This window comes from Etheostoma spectabile, chromosome 21 (assembly GCF_008692095.1).
Source record: "Etheostoma spectabile isolate EspeVRDwgs_2016 chromosome 21, UIUC_Espe_1.0, whole genome shotgun sequence".
NCBI lineage: Eukaryota > Metazoa > Chordata > Actinopteri > Perciformes > Percidae > Etheostoma > Etheostoma spectabile.
In genome coordinates, this window is record NC_045753.1 from 10,572,955 (window position 1) to 10,586,037 (window position 13,083).

Here is a 13,083-nt window from a genome sequence, read left to right on the forward strand (position 1 = left end):
AGGTGTGAGCGGCGGGAGCAGGTGATTATAGATAAGACTCAGGTGTGTGTAGACAGCTGGCCTCAGCAGGAGGGAGAGGGAGGGACAACAAAACCCAGCAGGGACAAAACAGGGCAGGCCGACGGAAAACTCTGAAAAATAGAAAACAAAACCAACACTCACAGCCAGCCGGACCCCAAACAATGACGCACAAAGCCTGCTAAAAGTTCATTTAAATACCTTGATGTTATAGAAATTTAAAAACAAAATGTACAATAAGGTATTGTAAAGTTACGGTAAGGACATTTTGTGAGAATAAGTGATAAAAACCTTAAACAGAAAATCTGTTTCCAGATTAAAATGTTAATAACTAATTATATGCAATGTTAATATATTTTACAGACTCTGATGGTTGAAATTACAATTCCTAAAGGTAGATTGTTTTTTTTTAATTTGGGAGAGTTAAAAGTGACCTTAGTTGCAGAACCACCCTTAAATTAAGTTAAAGCTGCAGTTATAGATTTTTTTTGGCCACTTGTTGTTTTTATACTGTTTGGTGAACACATAAACACACAGTTACCTATTTACACAACCAGCAGAGTCCTGTTTCTGTACTGTAAATGTTTTGCTATAAGCTCTGTTTTGGTCTCCACCAACTCCTACGCTATGTTGACCAGCTAGTTGCTAACTGTGTTGAGTGTGGAGCAGGTGGTAACACTGTATTTCTCAGAGCTTTTTAATGTTAACAGCCTCTTGCATCTGGAATGAGGTTGGCAATAGCGGTGATAATTAACGCACTGCAGAGCTTGGTGATAATTCCCTGTAGGTTTGTTATTTAAAGGTTGCATATTGTGCTCATTTTCAGGTTCATACTTAAATTGGGGTTTTGTACCGAACATGTTAACATTCTTTAATGTTCAAAAAAGTTAATAAGTTAGTGTCACATAGTGTTTAACGTCAAAAAAAGTGACAAAACTTGAAAAAAGCGTCAAAAGTATTGAAAAAAGGCACAAAAACGTAGGAAAAAGTTAAAAACATTGATATAAAGCGTCAACAAGTGTCGATTTAACCCTCATGTTGTCCTCGGATCAAATTTGACCCATTTTCAAAGTTTTTTTATGACAGAAAATATAGGGGGGGGGACAAATCTTAGAAAAAGCAAGAAAATCAATGAAAAAACTGCCAAAAACATACCAAGAACTTTAGAAAAAGCGTCAAACACATCAGAAATAATGACCAAAACATTGGAAAAGTCACAAAAATGTCAAGAAAAAGCCAGAATTTTTTTGAAAAAAGTGAACAAAGCATAGACAAAAACACACAAAAATGTTTTTTGGGGAAGACAACAAAAGGGTTAAAGGCAGAGCTTCTGAATGCAGGCAATGCATTTCTCTGCGTTTTGATACTTTCACAGTATTATATATATATATATATATATATATATATATATATATAGCACCTCAACCAGCTTCATTAAAAAAATGCTTTTTACAACATGGGACCTTTAACACAAAAATATGGATTAATGCAGCTTTAAAATGTATGTACTTCAGAAGTAGTATTGAAGTAGAGCTGTAAATGTACTTTATTATTCTCCATGACTACATTTTGCCGTTTGTTTACCCCGGTGAGGCACCGAGTGATAAACGCGCCCAGCATAGTTGGCAGCCAGACCTGAGCCCAGAGCTCTGGCACTTCACAGCCCGAGTCAAAGCACCTCTGTCTCTCCAAAATAACACCCTACCCCCCCCCCCCCCCCCCCCCCCCCCATCCAAACCTCGCAGGCCTCACTCCCACGGCCCAACACACTGCAGCCATCAATAAGTTCCCATCAGAAGCCAAAACACACACTCGCGGCCCTCGAGGTTTCCGCTTCTCTTTGCCCAATTTCATGTTGCACATTTGTGTGGAAGCCGCCCCTTGTTGTATTAACAGCTCCTCACTCAAAGGGTCGAGCAGTGTAGGTGTTCAGTGACTGAGGTGTTAATATCCAGGGCCACTGAGTGGTCAGTGTATCTTTACTCACATGACAGAATACATTCAATGCATTCGTTATGCGTTCAAGCTCCTTCATTTGCATGTTGTTACTCAACCAGCGCAGAGCTTCCTGTGACCTCGCCCGCTATCTAAAGAATGATTTACCAGCCGCTTGACCTGAACTGTACTCAGGGTAAACACTCAGTGGATCCACTGCACAGTTGGGTTAGAAGATGGAGATAAAAGGGGAAGGCGAAGCCTTCATTTTCATATCCAGGTTTTACCCACCGGCCAAGGGGTGTCTGATGCAAAAAGGGTTTAAGATGGACGACAACGTGGCAATTTGTTTGTTTCAACTGGAAAAAGATTGTTATTCGCAATCAATGTAAATGTATCTCACAATTCTATAGTTAACCAAAGCTTATCTTCAGGGTAGTCTCGCGTTGCCAGACCTTCCTCCACAGCGCTGTTCTGGTTTATTGGCATTTCTTTAAACCAATCACAACTGTCATGGGCGGCGCCAAGTGCCGGACAAGATGAGTGGAGCCACGGTGGGTCTGCAAAAATGACTCCGAACGAACAGTATGAACAGCTCTGGAAAAGAGAATGGACTTCTCAGAACTAGTGGGAGATATTAGAAAAGAAGAAGTCGTGCAGGCCATCAAACAACTTAATGTGGGCAAAAGCCCCGGGCCCGACGGCCTGTCGGCAGAGTTTTATCAGTTAAACATGGATGAAGTAACTAACGTCTCAGAGGTTGCTTTGTAGTCTGGATGGGCACAAGCCGAGACCTTTGGACACGATGACGCTGACACCAGCGTTCATCTCCTGATTGTGTTTTATCAGTCATGATGTGATCGCCCCTGTGATCAGAGCCTTTGCTGAAAAAAAAGCACATTACAACATCCTGACTAACTCTGTAATTATTTCAACATGGATATTTGGGGGACGTCTTGGGCTTGTAAAATTAGACCTGTGATTAATCTGAAAGTGTCCTGAGATAACTCTAATGAAATTGAATTGAATGGCTAACAAATAACAGTATTTTTGACTATATTATTGCTTGTCTTATAAAATCTTGTCACTTACAGTTTGGTCAACATACCGTTAAAAAAAAGTAACTAAGCCATCCTGGAACAAAGGTCTAAAAAAGGTCGCAAAAAGCGACAAAAATATCGGAGAAGAAAGTTGGAAAAGGCACCGAAAAAAAAAAAAACGTCAGAAAAAGCATCTGCAAAGTGACAAAAACTTCAGAAAAAGCAACAAAACATTGAAAGAGCAACAAAAACTAGTTGGACCAAAATGTATTGGGAACCTATGTTGATGAGCAGGCTGGATTTGGCCTAAAAGCCTATCACTGCAGAAATGTAAATCCAATGGAAAAAAAGAACGTATACATTGAATTCTTGTGTTTTCCTTGTTTTCTGAGTAAATTCGACCCAGTCTCCCGTTTCAGCCTCCTGACACATACACAGACCTGTTTCCGGCGGATAAGCCACCGATGGAGGAGTGTCATTGACTTGTCATCTCTGGGCAGTTGCGCGGCTGCCGACCACTCGCGGCCCGCGGTGAATGAACAGTGTGTTCTTTGTGCGCTCGGGACAAAGCTGGTGCTGTGAGTCAGCCAGGAGGACGTGGAGGACGGACACCTGAGTACCAAAAACACCTCCCTGCTACCTTTTTAACACAGCCTGTCACACGCTGAGCTCATCCTTCCTGCTGATCCACAAATGTAAAAAAGATGCTCGGCTATCAGAGATGACACTGTTGCTGCATCAGTGAAACAGAAAACCCTTATTCCCACTTTTCCCTTGTTTTCCAGGTCTGGAGGGGAGCTGTTTGCCCAGACTGTTGACACAGCTGCAGCTCCAAAAAACTTCTTCATATGCTCCTTTATGTACTGTATCTGAGGTACACACGGAAGTCCAGATAACCCAGACTCTGCACTCATCTGCTGAACCTTCCAGGTTTGTGAATTCAGCATCTGATCTGAAATCATAGACATACGCAGACATAAGCATGGACCGCTTTTGTTTGCTGATCCTGTGTTGATTTCATGTTGATTTTAGAATGGTTTCTCTGCATGTTTTGTTCTGTGAAAAGACACGTTGTCGCACCGTGCCCAAGACAAATTTCCACTTAGGTACAACAAAGTGTATTCTATTCTATTCTATTCTATTATATCCACTTTTGCAGTGATGCCCTGTGTTTTAGCTAACACAATAACGTGTCTTTTTACTCACATATATCTTTTTCACTGTTGCATTTCTAAAATTCTCTTTTTATCTAAATTGCATTTCTGGGAAATCTACCAATATACAGTGTTGTAGAATGTGCAACAGGTTGTTGGAAATGCTGTCGAGCCTTTTGTACACACAGGGTTTCACCAGGATTATAAAGGTAATCCTTCTCACGCAGAACGCCTGCAGCCAGAGAAAGCCGAGTGTTGTTTATGTCGGGGTGAGCTGTAAAAATCAAGAATCTCTTTTCATAAAACTAAGGACTTTTAAGTGGGGTGAGCAGAGTTTGAGTCCAGGGGAAAACACAAGACATTCACCCCAGAAACTTGTGTTTGTGTCTCAGGAGTACTACTACTACTAAATGCAGTGGTGTAGTGTATGTGATGACAGGTATACGGAGTGTACCCACTAATAAAGCACCAGAGATGTCCATATATCCATTTAAAAATGCCCAACAACAACATACTTTCCATTATAGTTTGGATACATTTTGAATTGTCATCTGTGTTTTTCTTCTTCACATAGACGAAATAAAGGTATTTCCTCTGTATATTGGTGCATAAACGTGCATCAAGACTCTGAGACACCACAACACTGCATATAGTGCTAGCTGCACAATTGTTTTATTTACATATTTATCATACTATTTAAGCAGTTGCACATTTTTTGTGTTCCCAATTTGAAATATCTATCTATCTATCTATCTATTTGATCTATCTGAATACAGGAAATGAAGTCGTTGAAGCTCAAAACTTCCCTAGGGGAAAACACCCAGACCCCACTATGATATCACCCCCCCCCCCAAAAAAAAGGGCAGATTCTGGCCAATATATACTGTATCTGTACAGTATACACACTACAATGCATTTGACTACATCACTACTTAAACAGGACCAGGGTTTTGGTGCCTGAATTTAACTGTCGTCCCACCATGACGGTCACCTTTTCTTGCCTAAATTTAACTGTAAAGACCGCTAAACTCAACTGTCATTTTACCGCTCATCAGGTGACCGGCCACCAGTCGCTGTTATTTCTTGGGATATCATACAAACGGCTGTGCATAAGTTTTCCTGCAATATCACATGAATCGGTTCATGAGAATGCGTTGAACTTGGCATTCAAACACAAAGTAGCAGCGTTAGTTTTGCAGGTATTTGATCATAAGCCAAAGTATTGTGGGAATAAAAATGTTGGCCTGATGATGGCGCTAGAGGGAAAATCTGTGGATCACCAAAGTACTTACAGTTCATCTGGAGGGAACATGAATCTGTGTATCAGATTTAATGGCGACCTATCTGGTAGTTGTTGAGACATTTCGGTCTGGACTAACCTGTTTATCACATCATGCATCACTACACAGGCCTAACTGTATTCAGCATACAATAAAGCTATTAGCAAAATTGGCAACTTTATACATTCAATTTTATCTTTGTGCAAACTTGCATGGAGTAAAATTAAAGCTGATGTGTTAAACCTATCCTTACAAGGCCTCCAGGAAGTCTCTTAGAACCCATGGGAGTCCTCAGGCCGCACTTTGGGAGCCACTGGGTCATGTGAAAAGTTTCAAAAGTATCAAACTGTATTAAAAAATAGTCTCTCTCCCATGAACTCATTTTTTTTCTTTAAGTATTTGTCATGTGCCTGACTTAATCTATCTTCCCCTCAATGTGCAAGCGCAGGACCCCTCAGGAAACGCCTGCCGGAGGAACAGCAACGCTGCAGGATTTCCAAGGGAAAAAGGTGTTGAGAGGAACCTAATCCAGCAGCAAGGCGGGGGGGCGGGGGGGGTCTGTGTGCGAGGAAAGTCTAGTGGCAGTCTTGGAGAAAACTGACCCCCTTAGCCTCCTCAGTGCTCACATACCTGGAATACTTAAGAGAGTCTCTGAGCTGACCTACACATGCTGATACCAAACGCTGCTAGATCCTCTGAACCGTGACCTACATCGAATCACATCGTACATGAATGCAACGCCTTTTTGATACAATGTGAAAAATAAAAATTGCATGTCGTATTGTTTGCCTGCCATCGTGTTATTGCCAATCCCTGTACATGGAATTTATACATTTGGAGTAGTGGAGAAGGCATTTAGATGCTTTTGTTTTAAAGTGTAACTACTGGTTTTTTTTTTCAACCTGCACCCTATGTTCCTATGTTTTTGTGTCTAATGGGAACAACAATCTTTGACATTGGTCCAGTATTAAGAAATCTTGCAAATAAACCACAATGTAAGTTAATAGAGTGATTGTCCAGCTTGTATTTACCTTCACAATAGTTCTTGTTTTGCCATTGAAAGGTCAGATTAATATGCAAAGTGTCTGACAACATGATGGAAATGGATTCTAACAAAGTCAACCTTTCTGTTACAGAGCAAGATTTTTTTTTTAAACACAAAAACATCCATGCAAATTGCGTTCACTAATGCCACCAGACACCATGTAAATAAACGTTTATTTTAAGTGTAAAATACCTTTCATTCAAAGTCCAAGAAACATAATAAAACTATGAAAAGCCATTTTTGGGTAATCTTTCCACTTTTCCAACCATCACAACTCTAGTTTTGCTTGATGTAAACACATAGTTTACAGACTTGCTGTCTGGTGGGTTTGGTGCTAGCAACCTCAGAGCTGTTTTTGGTTAAACAAAAAGGTCTCAAAGATCTTATAAAAAGGTCTATCTCTGAAGGGATCCTTTCCACAATGTTGTCAGACACTTAGAATATTAATCTGAGCTTTTCAGGAGCAAAAACAGCACATTTAGGGAACCAACTTGACGATGCACATTTGCCCCGTAGGGTTACACTGCAGCCCGGTCTGTAGCTGCCGGTTACAGCGTTCTCGCTTAATTAATAGACTACTGGACCAATTTCAAATATTAGTCTTCCTATCGGTTACTTACACACAAGAACATAGGAAAACGGCCCTTTAAGTAATAACACCACAGTGTAAAAGTACTCCATTACAAGTAAAAGTCTTGCATTGAAAATGTGCCTGCCCTTCTCTGAACAATTTCCAATGACAGCTTTGTGTTAAAGGGGAACTATGTTGTTTTCTTTAGCTTAATTTGCTTTAACCTAACAGCCTCTGAGTCATTTTAATGGTTGGATGACTTTTTATCAGGTTGAATGGTGGTCGTCTCGCTCCCCCCCTCTTGCAACTTTTGGCTGGTGAGACCCAGCGTCACGAAGGATCGGGTGATGTCAGGTCTCGCGATGTGACGAGTCACTTCATGGTGCTGTACACATACGCCCACATAGGCTCTATAGAAAAACCTGTGGCGGGGGGGGCTGTATAGAAAAACCTGTAGGGGGAGGTCAGAAACCTGCGAGCAAAAAGTAAGAAAACAGCAAAGAAATGGTCAAACTGCATAGCGCTCCTTTAACACACCATCGCGCTCCTCCTGTCTATTTTTCCTAATACTGCAAATGTAAGAGCTTCCCTCAGTGGGCCATAGGCTCATTGATCTCATTTGGCGACATATAGTGAAATAACATATGTTCATTTTAATAAAAATCTTCAATATTCAATATTTTAAAGCTACTAAAATTAGATTTTCACATCAGCAATGCATCAAATGACTAACCGCATGTGACATGTCCACAGGAACAAACCAATAAAGCATTATCACTCAGTTCTACATCTTTAAACTCATTGTTTTGTGACTGTACCAACACTACAACAACATCAGCTGGTAAACAGCTGGTGACATGTCTCTTCACCCAAACAACTTTCTAGTATCAAGAATGTAATGTCATCCTATAAATAGAGTAAAGCTTATTGTGTCCTTCTTGCATTGAGGGTGAATATGAATCATCAGGCACGCCTCATGTTAACAAAAACCTCCCTGGAATGGAAACTATTATAACCACGATAAAACCTGTATCTCTAGAATAAGTCTGAATCACTGAGGCTATTAAAACTCTTTGTTCATTCATCCGTCTGTAGACACAGCTACCGTCTATTTGTTACTCTGTCTGGATTATTAGCGACCCATCCGCACTGTCGGACTATCAGTGGCCTTTTAAAAAAAAAATGTGGTTGGTTTTATGTGTTTGAATAAAGGTCTGAGTTTTCTATGAAGCATGACTGCGGTGGAGAGCCTCTCTTTGGGATGAAGTCACACAGTGACCGGGGCCTCTGGTGAGACACCATGCCCCACCACACACCTGGTATCTCATGCCATGCCGAGCAGCTGCTGTGTTTCCACACCACGTTACCATGGATGTGGCTTGCAAACATTGAAGTCTGTGGGGATCTGGGACTCACACTCACACTCTCTCACACACACTCACACTCACACTCACACACACACACACACACACACACACACACACACACACACACACACACACACACACACATACACACACACATCAGTGAACAGGTCAAATAGTTAAGAAATTGGCAGGTTACAGCACAGAATCGGGAACACACAAAGACAAAACTACATCAAAGAGGGTTAGCTTTCACTCAAGAGCATAATAAAGACGTTGTTTCACAGAACAAATCTGCTTTACCATGCTTGTAATGCTCTTTTAGTGCAGTGACACATATTTTCATCCAAATCTGGGGCGTTGGAAATACCTCAAGGCGTTGAGCTTTAAATTAAGGTTTCTGCTTAAATGATGCAAGCGACATATGACGTCAGCTTCAAGACAGGTTTGTGGGAAACATGTAATTTTCCTCAACCTGAGATGGGAACAAGTCATTGTTTTGCAAGTTGCAAGAAAAGAAACTCAAGTCATGGATATCCAAACGCACCTTTAGCTTACCTCTAGCCTGGCAGTGGGATTGGATGCTGCAGGACAATAAAAATGTAATTTGCTCTAACGCTTTTTGATAACATCCTGTTTAATTTTTGGGCGTAGAGAGGGTTTGAAGTCAAGGCTAAAGGCCAAGGAAAGTCAAGAGTGGTTGTTGAAGTCAAAGCAGAGTCAGTCGGAAGTCTAACGTCATCAGATTCAAGACGGACTTGAGTTCAGGTCATGTTACTTGAGTTCACGCCTCTGTCCTCGGTAGCACCTCTGAACTTTACCCCAGACAACACATCACCAAAGACAAAACAAAAAAATTGGCAAATAATGTCCTTAAATCTCTGCTCTTCATGGCTACTGTTGTTTTAAAGGGGAACTATTGTTGTTTTTTTTCAACCTAGAGCCTATCTTCTCATGTTTTTGTGGTTAATGGTGATCAACGTGCGAGATTTCTGCAGCTGGCTGTGGCTACAATATGAGTTAATATTGAAATTGTGCAGCTTTACGTTCACAAAAGTGCTTGTTTTGCTATTGACAGGCTCCAACAGGCCTAATATTCTAAGTGGCTGACACTTAGAGTAATACTCTGAGCCTTTCAGTGGCAGTTTTAGTGGCCCAAATTGACGATGCACTACCCCCATAGGGTTGTGGCCGCCAGTTACAGCGTTCATGCCTAATACTGGACCCATGTCAAAGATTGGTGTTCCCATTAGACACCTAAAATAGGGTTCAGGTTGAAAAAAAACATAGTTATCATTTAATTGACCGGTGATACAGAAGGAGGAAAGATAATTGTGAGGATAAAATTTGTAACATAGGCCTTTTTGACACAAAGAACAACAATTTTAAAGGACATTTTCCACACAACAAACAAGCCCTCATCATGGTGTTGAGCCGTGCAGCGGAGGAGAAATTGTGTTGCTCAAGTCTCAGAAACCGATGACACGGCCCTGATTAGGCACATGGTGTCCCTCAGCTGCCTGCAAACAGTATAGCTCAGTATAATTAGCCACGCCTGTTACGTAGGGCATGGCAACTGCAAAAATAAACATGAACCTGAGTTACTTCCTCTGACCTTGAACAGAAACTCACTCATCAGATAAGGTGGTGAGTGTATCGTGTCACTATCACATATAATATCCTTTATCAAAGGATTCATAATATTTTCATATTATTCATATATACTGTATATACTTGTGATGTTTGTATGAGCTTTAGTTTAAGAGTCCCCCCTCTATTGCATATTCACACGGAACACACAGATGAAACACTGACACCTGCTGGACAGAGATCGGAAATGCAGCTTCGTCTGTTGGGACTTGGGAACACAGACAGTTAAAGAAAGGTTGGTAACAGCCCAGAAATCATTCTACGGTTTCTATTGGCTTAGATTTTAGACGCGTGATATTTGATTGGCCACATCATTTCCTCTCGGCCAATCAACGTTTTTGTTTACAACTACGCACTGGTCATAGTTCAGGGAAATAGGAAGTGATGCAACTAGCTTGTGAGGCAGGTAAAGTCGTGGATATAACCTCCAGGAGAGCGCGAACCTTATGAAAACTTCAGTTCAAAGAAAATGAACTACACCGACACGTAACCAAGCGTCGTATTTACTGCAGCGATGCTGTGTTTGGGAGGAAATGCGGTGAGGTCGTCGGTGTCTTTACAAAAGGTTGGTAGCTAAGCTAACCGCAGAGAAGCTAACTGTTAGCTGCTAGCATTCCAGCTGACAGGTTGACTTTAACTTAAGTTTTTTTTGTTTGTTCACACCAGTTAGATAGTAATATTTACAGAAAGTACAACGTATCGTTTCTAATATTTTAACAGCCGGAAGCGTTTATTGTGTTCCATTTAACGGGTAACTTACGTGTAACGTGAGTTAGTAAGTAACGTTAAGGTATTTTCTTAAGAGTGGAATAACGTTTAGATACATAGATACATAGATACATAGATACATAGATAGATACATAGATACATAGATATAGACATACATAGATACATAGCATAGATAGATAGATACATAGATAGATACATAGATACATAGATGATATAGATAGATACATAGATAGATACATAGATACATAGCTATATACATAGATACTACATAATACATACATACATAGATAGATGAGATACATGAAAGATAGATAGATAGATAGATAGATAAGATATAGATAGATAGATAGATAGATAGATAGATAGATACAGTGGATAGATAGATAGATAGATACATGGATAGATAGATAGATAGATACATAGATACATAGATAGATAGATAGATACATAGATATATACATAGATAGATACTTTATTCATCCGAAGTAAACGTTAGGCACCAGTAGCAAGACAACCATAATACAACAAACACGCATGCACAAAATAAAAATCACTCACAGAAATGCAATGCCCATGATAAGGTGAGGTACTATGGTAGACTGTGTGCAATGGTGATGAACAGTGCAGTAGATCATGATTAAACATCGGAACATAATAACTTATAAACTGGCTGATTGAATGAGAACAACATGTAACAGGGAATAAGATGTAAGGTGTAAGATGTACACAGTCCAGATTGTGTACAAGACAGTATGTGATGGAATAGACAGATTTTTGTGTATTGAGCTGTATATAAGTTCTCAGAGTGCAAATTGTAACTTTTTGTAACACAGGTGGTGCTAATAAAAATCACAATGTGCCAACCTGGGCCAGAGCCATTCAGTGTACACCTGTGATTATTCAGTTTTTTGACAAGTGAAACCATCTTCTGTGAAAAGGGTTATACAAAACACATTTCCCGTAATCACACTTTTATTTTAGAGTGGGATTTGATCTCAGCTTTGAAACGAGTCCTGTCCCTTTCATCAGACTGTCTGTGTCTCACTCGCTTTCCACATTTGAATTCCTTCGTTTCAGATCTCTGTCGTCTCCTTACAACAAACATTGGTGCTCATAAGTTTATGAACCCATAGTAAAGTTGACTAAAAAAAAAAAAAAAAGTTGATCTCAATGCCTTCATTTAAAAAAAAGAAGGAAAAAATCCAACTTTAAAGGACACCAATTTTCTTTGTAAATGAATAATGTATCATAAATAAATGGTAGAAAAACGTGCTCTGGTTTAATGGCATATCTTTAAACCAATCACAATTGTCTTGGGCGGCGCTAAGCGCCAGATAGAGCCCCGGTGCCGCTGCAGGAAGGAACTGTTTTGGTGGAACTGGGTACGTTCAAAAGTAGTTTTAGTCGTGTGAGAGAAAACTCAAATTGGACAGAGAGTCTAGCTAGCTGTCTGGATTTACCCTGCAGAGACCTGAGGACCAGGTAACCATAGTCCTCAAATTGGACAGAGAGTCTAGCTAGCTGTCTGGATTTACCCTGCAGAGACCTGAGGACCAGGTAACCATAGTCCTCAGATTGGACAGGTAGTCTTGCTAGCTGTCTGGATTTACCCTGCAGAGGTCTGAGGACCAGGTAACCATAGTCCTCAGAAGGTAACAGACATTCAGCCTAAAATTAAGGACACCCGGCAGAATTTCCAGCGGCACCGGAGCAATCCCAGAAATTAAAAGTCATCTTTATAGACTATATTATGATTAATCTTTGTGTTCTGCTGTCTTTCAGCTGTGCATCCTGTCCCTGCTACACATGAGACATCAGACCTATGTTTGCCCCGCGCAGTCTTTGAGACGTGGTACCGCTCGCTCCCTCTCTACTGGACCCGCTCCACCCGCTCCTCCCACACTCACTGACCCCCCCGAGTGCTCTGACACAGAACGCAGTACCTCCACCTGGTCTGCGGACCAGGGCCCGCCCCCAGCTCCCACCCACTGCTGCATGAGTGGCTGCCATAACTGTGTGTGGATCGAGCACGCGGAGCAGCTGCTGGCGTACTACCACGACGGAGGCGACCGCGCGCTCGACGCCATCGAGGAGAACGTCCACGACGAGAACCTCAAAACCTACCTCAAGATGGAAGTTAGACTGCTAAAAAAGACGTGACAGATGCTGTGAGCGTTCTTAGTAAATTAAATAAAAAGTACTGACTGAGTATAAGCACACTCCAGTCACCGATTTGACCTCAGCGTCTTCATGTCCTCCGGGGGTCACACGGCTCACGTGTTTCAGGAAACTGACGT

The 13,083-nt window shown here is 41.1% G+C and overlaps 1 protein-coding gene across 2 annotated transcripts; it reads left to right on the forward strand.

Moving 5' to 3' along the window:
• The first annotated feature begins 10,421 nt into the window (after positions 1-10,421).
• oxld1 (oxidoreductase-like domain containing 1) lies at positions 10,422-13,077 on the forward strand. 2 transcript variants are annotated; one of them, XM_032501869.1, is made up of 2 exons: positions 10,422-10,622; positions 12,569-13,077. In XM_032501869.1, exons 1-2 carry the CDS (start codon positions 10,572-10,574, stop codon positions 12,944-12,946), a joined length of 429 nt encoding a protein of 142 aa, XP_032357760.1. In that variant the 5' UTR covers positions 10,422-10,571; the 3' UTR covers positions 12,947-13,077. The 2 variants fall into 2 exon arrangements, with proteins under 2 accessions (XP_032357760.1, XP_032357761.1); XM_032501870.1 differs by having other exon boundaries at positions 10,439-10,463.
• The last annotated feature ends 6 nt before the right edge of the window (positions 13,078-13,083 follow it).

Excerpts from the sequence above, each read along its gene's own strand:
- oxld1 (XM_032501869.1), top strand. The coding sequence starts at position 10,572 with ATGCTGTGTTTGGGAGGAAATGCGGTGAGGTCGTCGGTGTCTTTACAA. Across the intron at positions 10,623-12,568 it reads CGTCGGTGTCTTTACAAAAG|CTGTGCATCCTGTCCCTGCT; the intron begins GTTGGTAGCTAA and ends GCTGTCTTTCAG.